This window comes from Gavia stellata, chromosome Z (genome assembly GCF_030936135.1).
Source record: "Gavia stellata isolate bGavSte3 chromosome Z, bGavSte3.hap2, whole genome shotgun sequence".
Lineage (NCBI taxonomy): Eukaryota > Metazoa > Chordata > Aves > Gaviiformes > Gaviidae > Gavia > Gavia stellata.
This window is the reverse complement of record NC_082637.1, coordinates 26,163,060-26,185,962: the sequence shown is the minus strand read 5'-3', so window position 1 is coordinate 26,185,962 and position 22,903 is coordinate 26,163,060. Positions and strand designations below refer to the sequence as shown.

The 22,903-nt window shown below is 36.1% G+C and overlaps 1 protein-coding gene across 1 annotated transcript in view; it reads left to right on the top strand.

Moving 5' to 3' along the window:
• Window positions 1-22,903, top strand: part of TENT2 (terminal nucleotidyltransferase 2) — a 47,135-nt gene that overhangs the window by 10,097 nt on the left and 14,135 nt on the right. Inside the window, exons 8-11 of the mRNA XM_059833284.1 lie at window positions 4,980-5,049; window positions 8,846-8,922; window positions 12,191-12,319; window positions 16,337-16,380. Coding sequence (XP_059689267.1) covers window positions 4,980-5,049; window positions 8,846-8,922; window positions 12,191-12,319; window positions 16,337-16,380 — 320 coding nt within the window. The remainder of the gene's footprint in view (window positions 1-4,979; window positions 5,050-8,845; window positions 8,923-12,190; window positions 12,320-16,336; window positions 16,381-22,903) is intronic.

The window sequence follows — 22,903 nt, the reverse complement described above, 5'->3', positions numbered from 1 at the left end:
TATTACCGCTCCTGTCAGACTCTCTTAGTTGTCATATGTAGACCTCTTAGATCGCCTCTTCATAATCTTAACATCGCTATGGACATGAATTCCTATACCTACCCACCTGTCCTTGTGCCTGTATATGGATGTTCTGCAGATAGAACTGATAGAAGTTGTTTGAAAATGTTCACCTGATTCAAAATGAAACAGTTTTGCCATATGGGTCTTTCCATTTGGATTTAGTTCATTTACAAACTGTAGCTCAACTACACTGATGTTTGGTACTTCTGAAACGGGGGTTGCCCTGTTATTTTGATTAAAGCTTATTTAAGCAAATATAATTGCTGTCATCCATAACTTCAAAATAGCTTGTGGGTTGGTTTTGGTTGGGGGCAGGGACGGGTTTCCCCCAGGCTAGACTACAGAAGCTGATAGATTAATATGCTTTTTTTTCACCTCTGGGGAAGTGATCTTAGCAGTATGCACTTCAGTGGTGTCCTGCTGGCACTCCTGCAGGTCTGTGGAGTCAGGTTGATGTGTGTAGAAATGGCTGTTCATTGTCAGCTCCAGACTGGCTGCTAAGTTATTCTTTAATAGAACTGCAGTTTTTTAAGTGATTTCCTACCTTCTACTGTCTTCAGAAGTCAGCTGCCTCTTAATCATCAAGGATGGGATCTATAAATACATACATTTAAAGAAAAAGCCTACAGGAATTGTAATTTTTTGGAGTTATTACTTCAACTTGAACCAGAATTCTAAATTTGCAACTTTTAAAGGGTTAGCGGTGCATGTATGCTGCTGCTGTGTACAAGAAAGTGTGAGATTTGTCTGTACCAAGCTTCTTTAAGAACTGCAATTTCATTCCAACAGTATTCTGTATTTTATTGCATGTGCTTTTTAACAACCTAAAAGGTATGAACCTTCTTCTGATCATTATTTTTAAGTTTCGTGCTGTCCACTTAATACATATAATGCTATCCTGTAATCTTAAGGTAATCCCTCTTTGACAATACTAGCTAAGTATTTCCTTCCTTCTTTCTTCTGTAGAAGAAAGACTGCAGCATGTTCACAAGTGTGTGAGCTGTCATTATTCCTTGCTTCACACAAGACAATGGAAATAAACATAGTTTGGGCCAAACAAGAAAACTAATGAAGTATGTGCCAAGATGTAAGAGAAACAAGAAGGGGGAGAAAAGATAAGATGTTATTTAAAACGAAGTTCTTGGGCTGGTTTTATGAAAGAGTTAGAGGACAAAAAGAAATAAGGAGATTTGTGGTGTAGGTAATGTTCTAGAGCTTTTTTTAACCTTTTTCCAGATCATTTCAGTTCAGAAACTTGGGAGATTTTTCTAGCTGTGCCTCTCCTAACAACTTCCTCTTTGTTCTTGCACTCTGTGGTGTTCCTGTACATTCCAAAATAAGAGCCGTAAGAAGAGGGTGATTCTCTGCTTATTTCACCTTAATTCCATGATTGATTGATAAATTAGGAAGGATTCCAAGTGCAGATTAGATCAGTCTCTTTCACAATTTGTCTTTCTTTTAGGTAAATCATCTTCAGAACTTTAAGTGCCATTTCTTTTATCCTTTATGTACAGTTAACTGATTGTTAGATTAGTGTTTCTTTCTAGGAGGTTTGGGAAATGGATTCAAAATTTATCTAAGCTCCAGTTTATTTCAGTTTCAGGCTTGCAAAAGGTAACAAGTGTGAGAAAGGAATTACAGCCCATCACATCTTAAGTCGTAGAGCAGAGGCTTTTCTGTGTTGTCATTCTGCATCTAGAACACTAACTGAAATAAAGATGCATTCTTTTTTGCATAGTCTAGTCACAGAGTAAAGTAGGAAGAAGCTTCACTTTTTTTGTGGGATGTGTTAGTCTTAAAGGTATGTATTGTGGTTCTCCTAGAGTGGAGAGATGTAAGGATAGCAGTAATTTATCTTCTGTTTCAAAGAGTAGCAGAATATATGTAACTTTTCGACTTACTTGTTCAGATACCTGCACTTATCTATTTTTTACAATATTGGCTAACATTCAAAGAACTGTATGCTCAACCCAATGTCTTTTAGTAATGTGAAACATGAATTTGGGGTGATAACTGTTACAACATACTGAAGAGAGTAAAATCCAAACCACAGAGAGTAAATGTCAAATTGATTACTCTTTTCAGATTCATCTAGGCAGGATTCATTTGACAATCAACTTAGCAGTAATGGGTTGACTGGTGTTTACTATTTGAATAAATAACAAAGAGTTCATTTTCTCTTATTTATACAAAGAGGTGCAGTAGTGTTGAGACTAGGATATCAGAGTGGAATCCGCCTAATGGTTGTCTAGTGGGGAACGTGCAACAGCTAGGAGAAGCAAGGGAACTTGAACTCAAATGAATGACCTTGAAGGACTACACAGGTGGGTGAGTGAATTCCAAACATCAACAATTAATTCATACTGTGCCGAGTTGTACCATCCTAGATTCTTCATGACTCTGGATTCAGATTTCTGTGTCGTCCAGTTTCTCTTTCTATAGTATAACCCTATCAATGAGATCAGGCTACATATGCAGGATGCCAAAGGTCTTTTTGGCATATACCATGTTTAGATTAATATTTTGTACGATTGCTTAATCTTTTATTCTGTAAAAGAAACGAGAGACTTAAGCTGTTTTATTCATGCAGATTTTCAGATTAGTTATTTATGAAACAGTGCTTAGTCTTCTTTGAAGTGGTTATATTCTTTTTCACTACAGCTGAAGTGGCATTTGTAGGTTTTTTTTCATAGACATGCCCAAAACTTTGGAGCAGCTATGTGGAATTCTTTATGTATTTTGGCCCCTCAGGTTATAGCTTCAAGATCAGGTGGTCAGTTTATTAAGGCATTTACTCAGCCTGTATGTATTTCAGAATTCCACATCCTGTGTTTGTGACTGTTTCTTCCCTTGTACATATGACAATCTAATGTACAACAGAGATTCTGCTAACAGTGCCATCGGTGTGAGCCAAGAAGGAGGGTACAGGCAGCAAGTTACTGACTTCTGATATCCTCTTTGCTTTGTTTCACCCTGGTAAATAGATTAGGATTATGTTTTGGGATTATTTTTTTTTCCTTAGCGAACTAATCTGTGCACAAGCATCCATCGAGTGTTGGGAGGCATTTGCAGACAAGGATGTGTTTGGAAGTGGAAGTTCAGTTAACTTCTGAAGGCACTTGAGAGAGGTCACAGTGAGGAAAGTTGAATTGCTGTGGCATGCAGATAGATACTTACCATTGTCTATCATGTGCTAATGCGTTGGGCATCTTTGTCTTAAATTTGGTAGTGAAAGGAAAGGAGACAGAAAGGTCTACATGTTTTATAGCTTTGCTTTAAGAATGTTCTGAGATGTGGGAGGAGGCATGCTTGGATGTGTCTGCAGGTGCAGCTAGAAATTGGGGACACTTATGTAAGTTTTACCAGATTGTATGTTCAGTGAACGTGGATTGGAGTTCCGTAAGATTCTTCCTTTAAAATTGGTAAGTTAATAAGATTATCTCTTTTTTGAGTGCCAGTCTGTGTGTTGCTTAGGATCATACAATGGATTCAAATGCAGATAAAGGATTACCTCAGATCAAATCTGTCTTAACATGCGTATCCATTAAACACTTTGAGAAAGTCTCAAAAAAAAAAGTAAAATTTGTTTTAATTGAATATTGCACAGTAGGATTTTACCAAACCTGAAGTTGTCATCCAAATGCAATGAAGATGTCACTGTTTAATCAAGGCTGCTATCCAAACTGATAGAAATACCTCTTTTTTTTTTTTCCCCCAAAAAAGGTGAAGATCAGCTTTTGTTTAAGGTTATTTTCAGTCTGTATTACTTATAGCTTTGTCATACTTATTGATGCTAATTTGAGGTTAATTTATAGAAGCAAGGGGAGAATATATGATGTTACATATAGGCAAATTCAAGTGGTTCTAGATTTTGCAACAGAAGAAATTACTAAAATTGTGCTTTTTGCCCAAATTCGTATCACGTAACCTACGGGCTCTGCTTTGCTTTTCTGTTTTCCACTACTTTATTGGGCCAGTTTCTCATTCAGGATCGTGGGCAACTACTAAACATAGCCTGAGATATCATCAAGAATAGAGAGATCACAGATAATATGACTGATGCAACAGTTTTGGGGAGCTGAGTGCAAAGGTGCATTTAGTGGCACTGTGTGAGTCTGGCAGAGCTTAGTACGTTTGCATTCGGATGGTCTGGCATTGAGCCTGTGTGTCTATACTGTGTGAATAATCATCTGAGGTGCAGTCCTGTGATTGTATATTTATTGCATGTCCTATCACCATTAAAGAAAAAGGCAAATAAAGCTTATCACATCTTTGAAAAGTGTTGTCCTGTTTTCAGTAACAATTCGATAGGAAATGTATTTCTTGATATGCACTTTATCAATCAAATAAACAGTTTTTAAAGGAAGTTTTAAGCATAATCAGTGCATAGTGAAGATACAGTTATGTTAATACTTCTTGATCAGTAAAATGCATAATTTCAACTGTAAGCAAACTAGACACTATTAAAAAGTATGCAGTTGATCACAGGCCTGTTGCTACAATGTAGTGCTGGACTTAAGTGTCTGGCCATCGTGTATGGATATGTTCTTGTTCCCCTTTTTTTGAACCTTAACTATAACTACTCAGAATTTCTATTACAAGTATTGCTCAGTGAAAGCATTGTAGAACTGTATTCCTTATGTTCAAATTTCTTGAATATACTTCCCACAGAAAAATCTTTCACTAATTTTTTTATTTAATGTTTAGTGCATTTTTTTCTACACACTTTCCTAGATTGTATTTTTGCTGCAGTTGCTGAAGTTTACTTAGTTTAGCACAACCCTTCTGAGAATATTTTTGCTAAATTTAATAAACTACTATTTGCCACAAATCAGTCAATGTGAGTCCACTTTAGGATCTTATTTTAAGATCAGCATCTTACATGAAACTTAATTGCATGTTTTTCTCCCTTTCAGCAAGCTACATTGAGCGACCTCAGCTGATTCGAGCAAAAGTGCCAATAGTGAAGTTCAGGGATAAAGTCAGGCAAGTATTCTGTTCAACATCATTTTTTAGACTCTGACACAGGAAAGTACTCTATATATGTACTGTCCATGTGAGTAGTCCCACTGAAGTAATGCATTGTTTATTTGTGTTGTACTATAGTTGTATTACAAATTTACACAGCTAGCGTGCAGTGGCAGTCAGCTTACTTCCTTGATGGCCTGAAACTCCTCTTGTGGTTGTTAGATGCTGTTTAGTTTCTGTGATGTAAATTAGTAGCAGTACGTCATGTATTTCTATTAATTATTTGTACATAGTGAATGCCGGCTGACAAATGGTTCATGACAGAAAAACAATGGTGGAAAGAAAACTGTTGTGAAAGATAATTTTGCTTGCTGTGCAAACATAACTATTGAGCTACTTAAGGACTAATTCACAGCGTTTACACTATACAGACAACACTAAAACAAACTTAAGTTTCTTGTGATGACGTTTTCTTGATTAAAAAAATCTTTGTTCATTTTAGAAGAGTATATTCTGCTGTCTTCTAGGGAGGTATTCTGTGTTTAACAGAATTATTACATGTTCTATGTTAGAACTAATTAGTTAGTACCTAATTAGTTAGGTACTAATTTTACAACTCTTTTTTTAGAAGGGGGAAGTAATTGGAGAGAAGTGGATGTGTTGTATGTTATTGTATTCATTGTATCTTCATTATGAAGACATGAAAATGAATAATCAGGAGGGATGTACTAGGACACAGAGCAACGTATTTCTTACTGTGTGTGATAAAAGTATCTGACAGAGGAAAAAACTGTGCAAAGCACTAAAATTGATTGGGAGTCTGAGTAGTGTTCTAATCTTTCTATATTCAGGGGCATAGATTTTGTAAGACTTATGTGTATCACCTTCATGTAATAACATAGCTTGACTATTCTTTGTAAATAGGACTTTGAACAGCTTTCTTGTATTTAACTATCTTGTCCTGCCTATACGCGTCTAAAATTTTGCAACCCTGTCTTTTAAAAACAAACAAGCCCGCTTCTCTGGCCTCCCTTTATAAAAGCATGTCACAATGTGCTTTTATCACAATATATCTTTATCAGGGCAGAAACCCTGCTGTGATAAAACTGAACCTGTCACATTTACAATTTGAACTAATAAATATCATACATTTAAGCTTTTCATGCATCTGAGATTATATAACACTTGTTAGGGTTTTTGCGTTAGACTTTTTTTTTTCATTTACACTTAATCCCATATTTACTTTTGTATACTTGCCTACCTTTTAAAAATGTGAATAATTTTTACCTAGTAACTTTCTCCTCTTAAAGTACAGAAGGTTGTTTCTCAGATGCTTTCTGAAAGTATTAAACTTGTCAAGCTAAAATTTGGGTTAAACGGCTTGGCTACATAAAACAATGCTAGTCTTTTCATAGATACACTAAATTGTAAATTCCTGGTACAAATATTGAATAAATCACAGTGTTATAGCAAGAATATTTTTTTCCAATTTAAAATCGGAAAATAAACTTTAAAAAGAAACCTGAAGTATGGAAGAGATTATGTCAGAAGACTGAAGTCTTTTTGTAGGCATTTATAGTCCAAACTACAGTCACTTGCAAAAAAAAGTAACCGTTATGATACTCATCTACCTTACAGACAGGATTTAAAGAATTCTTTATTTCCTACTAAATCAAAGTATAATCTTCTTAGACTAGAAGCTGCCCATTACATTTTTCGGAGAAAAAAAACCAGTACTGTTCACCATCTGGTTTCCTGTGTTGTTTTTCTGGAAGAGGGGAGCAGGGAGGGCGGGGGAATGACATGACTTTGGGTTGGGTTTTTTGTTTGTTTTTTTTCTCTCTTTCCAGTTATTTTTCTCTTACGTAACCTGTCACCTCCACCCATGTTTTGTCTTTTTATTTAAGCATCTGTCTCTTTCCAGTCTCTTACTGGCCTCTGTCTTTTGTAGGCTCACACATACATATACGTGCACACTCATTCATTTTTTCACAGAGGTCTTAAAAAATGGATTGGATATTCTGTACTCAGGGCACTAAGCTTGTTTTAGCCAAACCCAGAAACTAAACATGACAGGCTTCCTGTGAAAGCCAGTTTTCTTGATGCCTTGCTGGTGGGAGGAGGGGGTAGAATTCAATGGGTGGTATCTCTGCATCTGGATTCTAATGTGTTGCCAGTGGTCCATATATACCTGAAAATTGCCATTTCACATTTAACTTCAATTTGGTGAATGAGAAAGCATTCAGTTTGTGTTTGTTCTCCTTTTTCATCTTAAAGGGGTTTTTAGCACTGTAACAGTAAGGGAAGATCCACTGCACTTAAAGACTTACTATCTTTTTTTTTGGTAGTCTTTCCCAGGAAGTAATTCCAGTGCTGGCTCTGCTACCAGACAAGCTTTTGATTAATTAACAAGATTTCTGTACTACACAGGATGCAAAAGCTTCCTCTTCTGCTACATTTCATGTACAGTTGACTCTTTTCCTCTCCTTTAGTGCTTTTGGTAGAATTTGAGTCGCAACAGTACAAAACCTTTCTCACTTGCCATAATTGCAACGTCTATTAAATATGCATATTAAAGTACAAAGTAACTGCAATAGAACTTGCTTAATCAGCATCTGGTAAATAGTAATCTTGTCAACTGGGATTAATTGGAATTACACATGTGGCCTGACATATTTCCTTATTATATCTGCACATACAACTAATATTCTCGCCAGTGTTTATGCTTATTTTTACAACTGTCAAGCAGTAGCTCAAGCTTGTTTATTTCCTGTGGTATTATACACTATGCTCTTAAAGCATCTAAAGAGTCATGCTTGATATTAATTCAGGTTTAAAAATACGTAACATTTTTGATGCAAAGAATATTTTAACATAGTTAATGACGTCAAAAACCTTTTGTAGGCATCAAATTAATGTGTTTTATCCAGTTTAATAAATTCCCGGTCCATGTTCCCCTTACAATAATTCAAGAAAATCCAAAGGAATATTCAGGCAAATGAATGGGATGTGAATGAGACTTAGATATCTAAAATGGAAATAGCTGTACATTGCAGATAGCTACTACTTTGTCAATAATAGACTCTTCTTGTTGCAAGTTACGGTGTTGCTATAGCTTATTAACTATGAATTTAATATAGTTTCTTGAGTACTGTGAGTAGTTAAGCTCTACATACAGTATGACATTAAAACTTTGGGGTGGGTGTGTTATAAATAAAGCAGGTAGTGCTTGTTGCCTTGTTCTTAATTTGCTGTTCAGAGCATGAAACAGTTATTAAAACTTTTTTACCACAAAACATGCAATGTTTACTAATAAACAGTTTTCATTTCAAAGTGCGTGCTGATTATCTCTGACCATCACTGCAGAAGAGAGATTCTTACCTTTTGACCTCTTCCAATTCTCTTTCTCAGTTCGTTAGCATGATTTCCTAAACTAACCTCAGAGAATCCTTCCTGGCATAAAAAGTTGTCCATAGTAAATCATGTAGTGCAAGTCTAGTCAGGAGAAAGATTTGTTAAAAATCCAAAACATGTTTGATATATTTAGTTGTCCTAAGGTCTAAATTTGGATCTATGTGTATTCTCTATGTAAAACAACAATTACATTTTTATAACAATGGAAATCAAGTCTACAAGCAATTGAAGTACTATAAACAAAACCAGAGTAGAAATCACAGCATCAAAACTCTGTTGGAAGAAAGTTCCGGGAGTATTATCTTAAAGTTACATGTCTCCACCTCTGTCACTAAGTAATAAATACTCTGAAATGGAATACGATGATGCTTGATTCTTTTTCTTTTCTCCTCCCCAATAGCTGTGTGGAGTTTGACTTGAATGTAAACAGTGTTGTAGGGATAAGAAATACATTCCTTCTGAGAACCTATGCATACAGTAAGTTTTTATCTATTTTCTTATTTCTATAAACTTTGGTTTTTAAGTTTGTATTTTGGTATTGATAAACTATTAAATTCAGTTGAATATATTAGGTTATTATATATATAATTATCTGATAAGCTGCATAACTTCTTGTTGCTCACTCTAAATATATGGACAAAACTGATATATCAGCTAGGTATGTTTTTAATTGAATATTGTAATATTCAGAAGATAACAAAGATTCTTCCTATTAAGGTCCACATATCTGCTACAAGGGCTGCTTCAGTATTCTGCAGATAACGAGATCATTATACCCATGATTATCTAGTGGTATAATCTCCAGTTTCTTTTATTTCCTTACAGCCACTGATAGGTATGTGTGGCTGATAGCTAGCTGTGTCTGCATGCTGTTACAGAGTCTTTTCCTGAAAAATCCAAAATACTGCTTCAGTTTTTATACTAACCCCAGAACAAAACTGGTTTGTGTCTCCTCAGGAGTTTGCATTTTAGGGAGAGATTGTGAAACAGACTTCTGAAGGGGAAGTAATAAGAACAACACTCCTAAACTAAGGTTTTCTTACTTAGCATCACAATGTCATTTGGCAGATAAATACATAAGGAGTGGACCTCAGGCTAATTTTTCTAGGCCATTAGGTTTTTCCTTTACCACCTTCTTTAGTTCTTGAATACAGGAATTCCTTTCTGTTTAGGGTAGGAAGTTATCAGTAGAAGTTACCTTTACTAGTTAGTTTTTACTAATATTTCAGTCAGAGTATTTTCAGTGTTCCATATTCATGTTACTAGGGTCTACAACTTGTCCTGGATCAGTTGATTAATTGTAATTTCTTCATACATCCAGGAAGGTGTATCCCTGGAGAAGGATTTCCTTCTGAGCTTAAAAAGGTTAGGGAAATAATCTTTGTCATTCACGGCTACACGTGAGGGGTCATTTCACCAAATCTAATGTTGATATAGTTGTTCCTAACTTCTGCCACAGATTTCCCTTATTCCTCTCAGCAAATCACTGTAGGGCAGACAAGAGTCTAGATGTGAAAAGAGCAGTGGAAGGGGTCCTAGTTTTCTTCCGTTCTGCCTTGGTGCCCACTTTTAGAAGGCCAGCAAAATTAACTTTATGTCTCCTGATGAAGGATAAATATTGTTATTTTCTTGAGGTCAAGGAGTGAGTTAGTCGCTAAGGGAAAAGATTATCTCCTCAATGTGCTAGACCTTCTTAAATAGGCAAACTATATCAAGCATACTCTGTCTTGTCTTCTTTGGACCAGAAAACTCTCAGGTGACATGAGGCAAGCAAAAATAAATGGAAACTTTTATCAGAGGGTCTCTTTACATACAGGGTGGATAGCAGTAAAAGTATTACCCTGCTCACTTAAATTTGTGGTTGAAGGCCTTCACCATGCACGGGAGAAAAAAAGATCAGATTACCTCTCATGTGGAAGATGTATGGGCCTCTTTGTTCCATTAGAACAAATTAGATGCTCAGGCAAATAAAGCACTGGTTATCTTACTGAGCATGATAAAAAAAAAAAAAATACTCATAAATATTTCTGTGGATGCTCTTGTGTCTTTTTTGAAATCAGCCCTTCTATGTTGTTGCATAGGTCTGTAGAAAATATCACATATGGCAAAGTGAAGCAGAATGTCCACAGAAAACGTAGGTAGATTAAGCAGAGCTAGAAGCTGAAGTCTGCTGTTTTGTTATCAGTTGTTTGCCTAAGGAGGCATGTCTGCAATTAAATCAGCAATTGATGGTAGGTATTTTTCAATTAGTGGAAGCTGGACCTTTGAGCAAATGACATTACTGAGCATTTTCTTGAGGGGGTAGCTTGCTGACTGATGGAAGAGTAGCAGGAAAAGTTTACTGGCCATGTTGCACACTAACTTTGTTATATACTAATTATAGGCACTAGCAGACAGAAAACCTTATCTCAGAATAAGGTCAACTAAAAAGTTATCTTGTCTACTGTGACACACACACAAAAGAGGCCCATTTGGAATTTGAGCCTATTTGCATTTTTCTCTCATGGAAAAATCCTACTTCAGTTAATGCATGTTCATATGATGTCTGTACAGTAATTCTTCTGCATCTCAAAGTTAGTGTACTAATAGTCATATTTTTTTAGTTCAACCACTGGTGAATAATGTCAGGAATGAGGTGACTGGTGGTAAGGAGTTTTTTTTCTGCGAGGTCTTCTGGATCTAGGACATTCATGCTGAGAAAGAGTACCACTTACAGGGGCATGTGTGCTGAACCACTTTGAACAGATTGTGAGACTACCCCAATTTGAGCTGTTGTAGGATGTCTTTTGTCCGAGATAAAGTAATTACCTATTGATATATTCCTGTCGTGATGTGCAGAATACAAAACTTTGCACAATGTTTGTCAGGTTGGAAAAGATACTCCAGACCATATAAGGCATTGTGAGGCCATTATAAGGCAGTTGACTGAGCTGGTGATCTACTTCCACATATCTGCAAATAATGAATTAAGTATGCTGCAAGGTCCCTAGGAGGTGGGGGTGAGTGACATCTCCGTACAACACATTACTACCTTAATTAGAAGTCTATCTATATTCCCCAGAAATTCAGAAGATCATACCTGGAATGTGACTGTATTTATGTCTTTCCTCATGAAAAGCTTATGTCTTGATTTAATGAGTTGTTGTATCTAACATCTCATCTACATAAAAAGCTATTGAGGACAAGGCAAATTTAAAATTAATGTTTGTATGCAGGGGTTACTGCTTTCATGAATCCTGAGGAAAACTTAAGAATGAGCTCTGTGTCCTCCAACCAGAAGAATTCTTTTCCCTGCCCTCAAAGTTTATATAAGCTAAATAATAATAATATTAAAAAAAAAAATTAAAAATAAAATAAAAAAAAAAATAGGTGTGGTCTGTCCTGGCAGCAAGTTAATTCAGGGAAAATTAGTACAATGAACTGGAGAGAACTTAAAAGTAGAATGTGACGCTGCTACATTAACAGGTGCATCCAGTTTCGTCTTATCTGCAAGTTACCTGGCATACCCCTTGTAATGTGTCTGTGGATCTTACTATTCAAAAGACTGTTTTCAAATGCAAATATTTTTTTCTGATTTTTATAAGATGGATAGTAGTTGTAGAATAACTAAGTAAATTCCATAAAATGGTTTCAAAATGTAATCTTAGAATACAAGAGTATCACGTTGATCAAGTAGGAACAAATGTTGATTGATTGCTGTCTAGTTAAATGTGCTTTTTTTGAGATGCATTTATTTTACTTGCAGTTGAGAATCGAGTTCGTCCATTAGTACTTGTTGTTAAGAAGTGGGCGAGTTTTCATGACATTAATGATGCCAGTCGTGGTACTTTAAGCAGCTATAGTCTTGTATTGATGGTTTTGCACTATTTACAGAGTAAGTATTTTTTTACATGTTGAAACTGTCCCTTTTAAGTTCATATTTGCGTAGTTTTCCTCTTTAATAAAATTAAACACGAGCGGGAGTCATCTTCCACACAGAAAAATCTGAAAATTCTGAAAAAGTAGGTTTACTCCATCTCCTCAGTGCTGCATTTTTCTGTAACAAATGGACCTCTTCTCTGGAGGCAGTTACCAGCTTTAACAAGGTAAAACAAAAACAAAAGAACAAAACAATGTACCTGCAGGACACTGTGTAACTATAAAATAAACTCAAGCACTAGTTAACAGAAATCTACCTTTTAACAAAGGGAAAAACCTAAACATAACAATTTCAGTGGGTTTGGGGGTTTTTTGGGTTTGGTTTTTTGGTTTTTTTTTTTTATTTGGGAACTTCCAAGAAAATTCAAAGGGACAACAAATGCTGTGGGGTCATTTTTCTGTCTTCTGGTGGGTGAAGGACTGAACACAGGGGATATGTATATGCAAGAATGCACTGCCATGTGGTTAGATTTTTCCACTGATTACTGTCTTCTGTAAGGTGACAGATGTTGAAGACCGTTAGAAGTTGGGTTGTTTGACTGCCAGTGGCAGTATCTTTTCTTGTGACTTCAATGTATTGAAACATTGAACATCTGTATGGAGCTGGAGACCTTTACGTGAGAAACTAAGGATCACTGTTGAGAATTCAAGAAACCCATGCAGCCCAGAAATTTTTTTAGGAATAGAAAGAAATGAGCTTATCCCCCTATTTCTTTCTTTCATTAGAGGAGGTCCACGTTTGTGATTTTTGTACTTTGCAGTTCTTGCTTAAGACTTAAGGATTATCATTTAGCTCAGTATGAGTTTCTTGGGAGATAAGTGGCTTCAGAAAGGAAGGCAAGGAACCCCTGAAGGGCACATCTTGTGGCGTAAAATGCCTGTAGAAGTATTTTCATAACTCCTGTCAGTTCATGTGTAGACTGTATTTTGCTGATTCTACACCTTTGTTTTAATTGTTTTGTAATGTGCTGAGTATTCTTGTTCATGTTATTTTAATGACAAGTGGTTCCTAACATTTTATGATCATACCTGTGGACAAATTGGATAGGCTATCATTTTAGACTTTTCCCCTTTGTCAGTTTGTGTAGGTTTTTATTTTTTTTATTTTTTTTTAAATCAGGTAGAAACAATGTTTAACTCCTCTGACAGCTTGTTTGGCCTGGAATGTAGATACTTGCTGTAGAGTGGGTAGCCAACTATTTATTAGTATCAAGATCATGCTATGCCCCCTCTGTATTACAGTGGGAAGCTTTTTATGATAGTTGACTCAAGCTGGTGGCTTTCTTTCAGCTGAACAGTATCTGTAGTAGAGGACCTAGGAAGGTGTTTTGTGTATTTGGGATCCAATTGGCTGGGTTACTTCTGAGTTCATTGATGCTCACCCATGCTGTGTGCTTGTTGTTAATGTACCAGCTGTGAGGACAGTAGGACATAAGCTAGTCTGTCCAGTGACTATGTTTTTTTCTTCTCTACATCTACTGTGGTGGAATTCCATAGATTTCTTTGAAAAGAAGAGAAAATGTGGCCAAGTCTGTTCTCACAGCTCTGAAACCATACCGTAAGTGAGTGAGTACTTCAATGTAGATCCTTAATACACACGGGGGGAAAAAAATCAATCAAACAAAAAACGTTGATTTGGAGGAGGTGAAATGACAACTTAAAAATGCCAAAGTGATTATTAGATACAAGACTGAAAATGTTGGGAACTACTGGATGTGAAGATTGCTATGCAAAGGTGAAGCACAAGCAGGAGAGGAGAAAAAGTATCTTTACATGGTCTAGCAATTAGTCTTAACATCATCTTAACAGTGACTTGATAAGCATTTCATAGTTAGTGTTACACTTTTAATGGAAACAGGCCTTTTCACTTGGAAATTTATTCTCCAGATCTATTTTCATTGTATTGCAGTTACTCTAGAGACTTGTATTGGGTGCTGTGTGCAGTCATGGATAGCTGTGCATAAGAGTAATACACAAAAGGGAAGAGAGTCGGAGTTACCAGGAAGTATAAATGTGTAGGCTTGCCAGAATGTTAACAACCCTGCAAGCACGAGGGCATTTGCTGTAGTCATCTGTGGCAGCTGCCACAGCTGTCTAGGGAAGGGGGGAAAAAAAAAGTTTAAATAATCCTTTTCATGCAAAACTGTGATCAGTCAGCTGCCTGGGAAGGATCAGCAGTTTGCAGACCAAAAAGGAGCCTTTTATCTGTGCTTCATCAGCCTTTTCTGTTAAAAAAGGCTGAAGCATGGCTCTGGACATGTATCTAGTAGCAGCTGTTTAGATTCTGATGTTTTATTCATGCAGATTTTAACGTGGTTTGGGGTTTTTTTTTTTTCATTTCTGCTACATGCACGTGATGCTACTGAAAGTAGCTTGTGTCCTAGTCACAGATTTTCTCATAGAGTGTTGATGTTACTGGGGAGGGGGAAAAAATAAAAATAAAAGCTTTCTTTTGCAGTAAATAGTGTCCCTGTCTTCACTAGGCAAATTCCTTTCCTTTAGTACTTAATCCATTTCTATATTCTTATACCCGTATGGATGTCTTTGGACTTAAGGTTAATGTGGCTTGAGTTTATTTTGTAGATACATCAGTGTCTTGTACATGAACTTTCCTCCAGGTAACATGTCCAATTATCTTGTATAGTAAGAAAAGGAAAACTCATGTGGAGAATGCTAGTGGTAAGTGGTAACTTTCCCCTTAACTCCCTCCTCTTAGTATAGCATACAGACCCAGATAAAATATATTGATCGCTTGTATTGCTCAGATTTTGTTGCCTTTTACTTTAGTGTGGCAGAGAACTGGAAATATCCAAGATGTTGCAGAAATAAGATGCTCTTGCATGTTTCTAAACACCCACAAACAAAATAAAAATATTGTTAAAGCAGCTGTGATCATATTCTTAGCAGTCCTGCCAGTTAATATAGTATACTCTTTGAAGATATCCCAAGCGTGTTCTGAGAATTCTGCTGTTCTGATTTTCAGTCCTTATGGAAAAAGGATTCTGTAACATCTCATCCCCTGTGAGACCTTGTCTGAAGGGTGAATTAAGTCCCAAGTCAAAGTCCTATGTGCTGAACTTAATTATCATTCTCCCTAGTGAATGATGTAGACCAATTGTTTCAAAAAAACTGCCGAAGACATGGTGTTAAAGCTTTAGTATGAGGAGTGCTCTAACAATTCTGTAGCTGCTCTAAGGCTTGAGTGGGATGTGAATACTTTGGGATTTTTTTTTTTGTTTATCTGTAGGACCACCTAACCTGGGAGATAAGTTTTTTCCCTGTTATTTGTATTGTGCAATAGATGTTCTCCCCATCCATGACTTTGAAAAATGTTAAAAATCTTTAGTTCATTTTGTGTTTGTTAGTATTGTATGCATAATCTTTATAACCTGTTTGCCGTTTATTAGACCAGCTAACAACATTAGACTGTATTTACGTATTTTACGGGGATTTTGCTAGCGATGCCTACTAAGTGTGTTGGGCATTTTATCTTTAGGTTACTTTTGGAGACTCAGTATGTAATACTTTGCAGCTGAAGAATGTGTACTTTTGCAGTATCTGGAGACTTCCTATGCTGTGATAGAATCATATTGTATTAGATGTAGGGGAAAAAAAATGAGTGAAGCTCTGATTTTTCCTTTAGGGAATCTATATGAGTTTCTTATAGCCGTGAATTAATACGAATTTTAAAAGTGAAGTCATACCCACCTGCTGTAGAATTTTTCATGTCTTCTACAAATAGTGTCTTAGTAACAGCTTCCCTTAGCTGAATTAACTCCTTATACTACTGTATACAAAATAAAGTAATAGAAAGATAAGACGAATAACTCTTATTTTACGAAATGCATGAAAGTGAAGTTCTTGATAGATGTTTTTAAGATGGAATTTCAGTCCAACCCTTTGGTGTAGTTGATATGATACTGTTTTCTGTGAATTACATGAATCACAGCAACTTTAAACTTTTTTTTTATAGCCCTACCTGAACCCATCCTTCCATCCCTCCAAAAAAATTACCCAGTAAGTGTTTCTTATGAATTTACTACATCATATATGTGTATGAAGCTGCTTCTCTAAAATATATGAATTCTTAAATGTCTATAATGGATTAAGTTAAACACAGTCTGTAAGCCTGGTCATTGATATACTAAACATAAATGTAAAAAGGTTATTTGCTGCTTCTGATAATTTCTTTAGTGAAAACAGTCTGTTTTCATATATGAGAAGATTTCACACACAGTTGGAAATGAGTGCTAATGAGAGCTGCTGACCTAATTCTATTTATGCTGGCCTGAAAATAGCCCTCTGTCGTCTGTAACTTCCTGATTCTTATTTCTTAATGTGTTAAGTAGTGTTTTTCCATCCAAATGTGGTGTTTCAGAATTCCATACTTTCCCACTGTTGAGCTGTTGAGTTGCCTGGTATTTCTGGGTGCAGAGAGTGAATGATACACATTTATTAAGGAAACCTTTGAGACCTCACAAAATTGGGCTTCAGTCCAACAAGAAAATGCCTTTTAGGGACTTTGCTGTTACATCCAGATCATAGTCTGTTATTTCCAGACAACTCTGTGAATCCTCTGCAGAACTAGGACTATAATTAGTGAGACTTAATCTAAGGAAGATTACCTAGAAGTAAGAGCTAGCCTCCTAAATATTTGGGGGAAAAAGAGCTATTGCTGAATAGTTCTATGCTATAAACTATTTCCATAAATTCCTCAATTCCTTCCTCCTTACCTTTCCTCTCACATGTCATTTTTAAAATTTTTCTTTGTTCATAGTTGTCGTATTTTGATGTCCCTGTCTATGTATGCTTTGTTACTGTTGCTCATAATTGTCCTGAGGTAGTATCAGAAGGACATTCTTTCTTTTGCATATATTTCCTGTAATGCTGAAATGGGAATATTTGATGACACTGTACATCAGGAAGAAAAAACTGTGGTGTCAGTCGTTTGGGGTAATTAGGATAATTGAGATGCAGAAGAAAGCTTTGAACATTGTACATTGCAGTTTTATTTCTATTTTGCAAACCTGCTTAGGCATACCTGTGCTAAATTTTTATGATCTTTCTTTTTTCCTCTCATTTTTACTGCACTATTTACCGTCTAATTTCTTCATAGTGCTCAAAAGCATTTGAAGCGGTTTTTCATTTTTTGTACACTTAGCTTTCTGATGGGTTTTTTGAATTGCTAAATTTGCTAATTATGTTTGCTTAAAGCTCATATGCTGCAGTATTTTAAGGTTTTTGTATCATGTAATTTAAAGAAAACAACTGTAAGAATTGGTAACTTTTGACTCCTTTGTAATAATAGTGCAAACATTTATATTCATAGTGTTTGAACTGTGTAAAGGCCTTCAGAGCACTATATAAATATTACTGGCTTAAATTATTAAACCAAAAAGTCTACAATACCATAAGCTAAAATAAACTAATGAATTTGTACGAAATGCAAGGTTTTATCTTGTGTCATGTGAAAATGGTAAATCATTTGCAGAATCACAGAATCACTAAGGTTGGAAAAGACCTGTAAGATCATCAAGTCCAACAGGTTCCTGTGTTTCTAGACCACTGCTGTAAAACCATTTTTTACTCTGTTTCAACATAGATTTTTTTTGTTTTTGTTTGTGGTTTTAGTTATCTTGCCTTTGGAGGGTGGATTAAATATTCTAGGATTGCTAGTAAAGTAAAAAGAATATTTTATACATGCTTACTATAAAACCAAATCAAAACTATGGATTAAGATTAAAAAAAATTACGCTAGAAATTTGCAAATACATTTTTGGTCTACTGTCTCCATTAGGAATAAAATTAAGTGTTTAAAAATTGTGAAAGGTACAACTTCTGAAAACTGATATTGCAAAGAAATTTAAAATTTATATGAGAAATGCACCAAAACAATTCTGGTCTTGTAGCTTCCAGTAATAATTACAAAGCACAGGCAAATTTCACTATCCAAAGAAACAATATGTTTTTCTTACAGTGGTAGCTGGTCACCACTGTATCTCCATCGTAATACCACATATAAATAACTGCTTCTCCCCTTCTGAAACAAACCACCCTCCCTCCAATCTGTTTTTTTCAAAATCAAATCTGCAGCTCTTTCTGCAGCGAGAAAATACTTCTGAGCTTTGAAGGAAATGGCTTGTTTTAAACTTTAGGTGCCATGTAAAAGAGACATGCCTACCTTTAGTGAGAAACAAAAGGCAGATTCTGTGACTCAGTATATCCCTACTGCAGATGCGAAGGGTGAGAAGTCCTGGAAAACCACCAGATCTTCCCACCTGTGTGTTCTGTTGCCATGGGGGAGTCTCCAGCTGGCACTGAGCTGATGTGTTTTGCAACCACTAGTTTAGGGGGAGTATTGGACCATATCAGATGTGGGGTTAGATTCTGGGGCTTCATGCCCCCCCAGCCAGATGAGGTAGACAAGAGTAGCCCACAAAATATGTTGATCGGTTCTGAAGTCTATATAGAACTTGCCTCCAAGTCAGGACTTTCACAGGTGAGCTCTGGAGAGCCTGTGGTGGCTTAGGCCATTATGGCTTCTGGTTGTTTTGCCTTTGTGTTTGCCAGAGGTGAACACTGCTGCAACTGGGAGTCAGAAGGGAACGTGTGTCTGAGTCTCCAGTGTTCCAGGGCAGACTGGCATATTAGCTTAAACTGAGATGGAGGTGGGTCTCCACTAGTGCTCTGGATTGTGAACTTCGTGGACTCTAGCATGAGTGCACTTTTGTTTCTGCTGCCTCGGCTTCACGAGCAGTCGTATCTTGCAAAGGGTGGGGCAGAAGATGGGATGGTGCTTACTGTAGCTCCTTCATGCACAGGAGTCAGTCCTTGGACAGGCACAATTTGCTTCACTCTTAGAGTTGCACTTTTTTAAAGTGTAAACATGAGTTAAATGTTCATTTGTAAGACTGGGGAAGATATTTTATATGTGCAAATATAGATACCTATCAAAAATGGCAAGATATTATGCTGATGTTACCACTGCAAATTTTTTGAAGGAAGAATCTTGTACAGTCAGAGTTAAACTCATTGTACATCAAGATATTCAACGTATAGCTCATTATGGATACGGATATCCATATATCCATAATGGATTGCTCATTTATATTTGTTGCTCAATCAGATCGTGAATTTCTTTTCCATTTCTTAAGACGGCATGAAGCAAAGACACAGCAAGCAAATTAGGGACTAGTTTTAAAAGAAGCTGAATTTTTTGCCTTCTAGAGCAAGTTAGGAAGGGAAAGCTTACAGGGAAGGCCTTGAAACTAAGGTAGTTTGAAGGATGCTTTGTAATTCTGTTTTATTACCAACCTCTCTTATGTGCAGAATCTATAAGCTGTACCTTGTTCTGTTTTATCTAGTTATTCCCCACATCCCTCTAGCAGGAAGAAAAGTATTGTTATCCCTGTTTTACAATAGGTGAATGGGGGCGGATTGAGACTAATGGATTTAATGGGTTGTCTGTGGCAAAGCAGAAAAATGTGCCTAAGTATCCTGTGTCTGGTCTGACCTCTTCTTCATTGGACACTGAGGGACTGCTTTGTTAAGAAATGGGCTTAAACAGGGTACACTGTTGGTTATTGATATATTGAACATTGTGTATCTTGACAGAAGTTTTCATTAAATCTTACCCATACCTGATTTTAAGTCATAATTAATTTGGTTTTACATGTAAAACTTTCTAATCTGGTAATAGCAATATCTTCCATAACAAATTTTCTGTATTTCAGAAAGACAAAACACTTTTTTTTTCTTTTACATGTGTTGATCAGCAGCTCGCAGTGTTTAAAAAGATTAAGTTGACAAACAGTATCAGAAACATGTGATTAACAGTTTGCTTTAGTTAGTGTAAAAAAAAAAAAATCTTCTTTTCTTCCAGAAAAGTAGTTTCAGTCATGCTTTCCATTTTGTAATACTTAGTTGTCTTTTTAAGAGTAATTTTCATAGTGGTATAACCACTAAAACAAGTGGAGATGGGAATTATTTATGTGTGTCTCTTGACCTAGGTGGTTGGGTTTTTAAATGGTTAGCTGGTATAGACTGTAACTTGGATTTTTACTAGAGCACTTGTATAGAATAATATGCATTTATTTTTTGAAGGTAAATGCCTTTCTGAGTAAGGAAAACTTTTATTTGCCTGACCTTTGTGAGGCAAGTGTATTTAAGATACATGGTAAAACTTGGAACTGCAGGTTTCATGAAATTGAACTTGCTTTTGGAAACAAAAAGAATTAAACATAATTTTAGACTGCAGAATTGAAGAGTTTTAATCCTAATTACTAGATGAAGATTTAGAAAATGGCCTTCTAATGCAGGTTAGGAATTTTATCTCTTCTGTCATGGGTGGGAACTTTGGAATGTGGCACATCTCCTGCTCCTCAAATGAGGAGTCTTTCAGCTTTATTCACTGCTGCTTATGACTTTTGATCAGCTGGAAACTCAGTGAAGAAATAGACAAACTAAATGTCCTCAAAAATGCCTTCATCTGGACTATGCTTCTGTCATGATCACCCTTTTCAAAATACAGATTTGTGATTTTAAAACTCTGCAAGGTTTTGTAACTTCCTATTTCATTAACTGCTAACAAATCTTATTGAAAAATATCTTTGGATAAAGTTGTATTTGATATCCTTTTGCTTGTTCATTTTTTTTTTTTCTGGATGTAAGCATACATACAAAATCACACATGTATTCCTTTTTTTTGCTATAAGTTTTATTACAAATATATTTCATATATTGTCTTTTGCTATTAGTAGAACTGATTTTTTTTCTTATATAAATGATATACAAACACTAATAAAAAATAATTAATTGTAATCAATATATAAAATACAAATAAAATGTACTTAAGGTCAAGATTGATAAGAAAAAACAACATCCTCTGTAAACTTGTAACAGTGTTAAAGAAAACAGCTTATTTATTATTCTGAAAAATAATATCCCAAAGTCTAACTTTTTAGCTGCTCAGTATGCCAACCTCACTGTGGTGGCAGATTTTTCTTGCAGCTCAGAAGTTCTCAGGCATTTGAACATTCAAAGCATAAAAAAAAAAAAGTCTTGTTCTCCTTTTCATAAATGTCTGCTGCCTCCAAACATTTACATATTAGTCTTAGTAAACATCTGTGGTAGTAATTTCATGGCATTTCTGCTTTGTATTGTTTGGAGGTCAGCAGCCCTTTTTCTCTCTTTTTTTTCCTATGTCCATTTCCTCATGAGCTGTTACACTGCGAATACTGAATTCATTTTTTGTGACTCTTCTACAACTTTCTGTGGGAATGGGCAAGCACTGACTTTCACTCTCGTACCTGTCTGATTACCTTTGGGGTTAAAACTGTATATACTGTATAACATAGGAACAAGTGTTCCCCTTTTAGATCTTTATGTGCTGCATATCTGCTTTTTATGTCTGTCTGTCTCCATGTTTTTGGTGTGTTCTCTTGGATTGTAAGCTGTTAAATTCTAAGCTCTGCTAACTATAATAATATTTTATATGCAAAGTTACATCATGTTAGAACAAGACTTGAAACTTTCATAGCTGGAGGAATGGCCTTTTTTCCCAGAATGTGTTGTGCAAGGTTCCAGGAAGTTTTGCTAAAATTGGCAGAGGATGGGAGTCCCAGACTTACCAGTCCTACTGGTTTGATCGCTAACCATACTTTTCTCAGAGGGAGCACTGCCAGCTGTGAACATGGAAATAGTGTATAGTGCTTCCAGTGATATTCTAGTACTCTAAAGTTTGAGTCATGCCTGATACTACTCTTTAAAATAACAAAGGAGTGGGAGGGGAGATACAGTAATAACTGAATAGTTTCATAAATTTACATAGGTGTATGTCTTTATGTGAATGTCAAGCTTGCTCTTGTGTATCTTGGGTTCATTTTCCTTAAAATACACATTGCTGTAAAATGCAGTATCCTGGTATTACCAGTTTTTAAACATTGTTCCTCCAGCAAGAGAAGATATGTTCTCCTCCATGTACCCCAGTATCTCAGAAGAGCCTAAAGGATTCAGTGGACATCCAAACAGTGTAGCAGATCTAAACCTACATTAATTTAGTCTTGTGTAGATTCCTTTTTAAGCTGGCAATAGTGACTTGTGTTTATAGCAAACCTGACTTTTTCTCCCCAACGCCCGCCCCCACCCCAGAAAAAAAGCACACTTCAGCTAAAACAGTGCGTTCCGTGTATTCAGGTTTTTTGTATAACTTGTTTTTTATTCTTTCGGATAGGTTGGCTAGAGGAGGTGCTGCTGCAGTCTTTGAACTCATTATGTGGGAGGATGCAGGTTCATATTAGAGCCAGTGGGTTTCATATGCAATTTTAACTCTGTGCTGTGGGAAAAAATAAGTCAGGCCTTCCTTTTGGATTGTTTCTGTACCACAGTTACAGGAACTTGGTGATAAGTGCGTTAGCTTCACCTGCCCTATCTCAGTTCAGCTGCAGCCCAGGTCAGTGCAGGCTACCTTACTCAGCTTCTGCTCATGTGGTTTTACTACCATGTGAACACAAGTTCAGTTAAGAGATTCTCCCATGTTAAT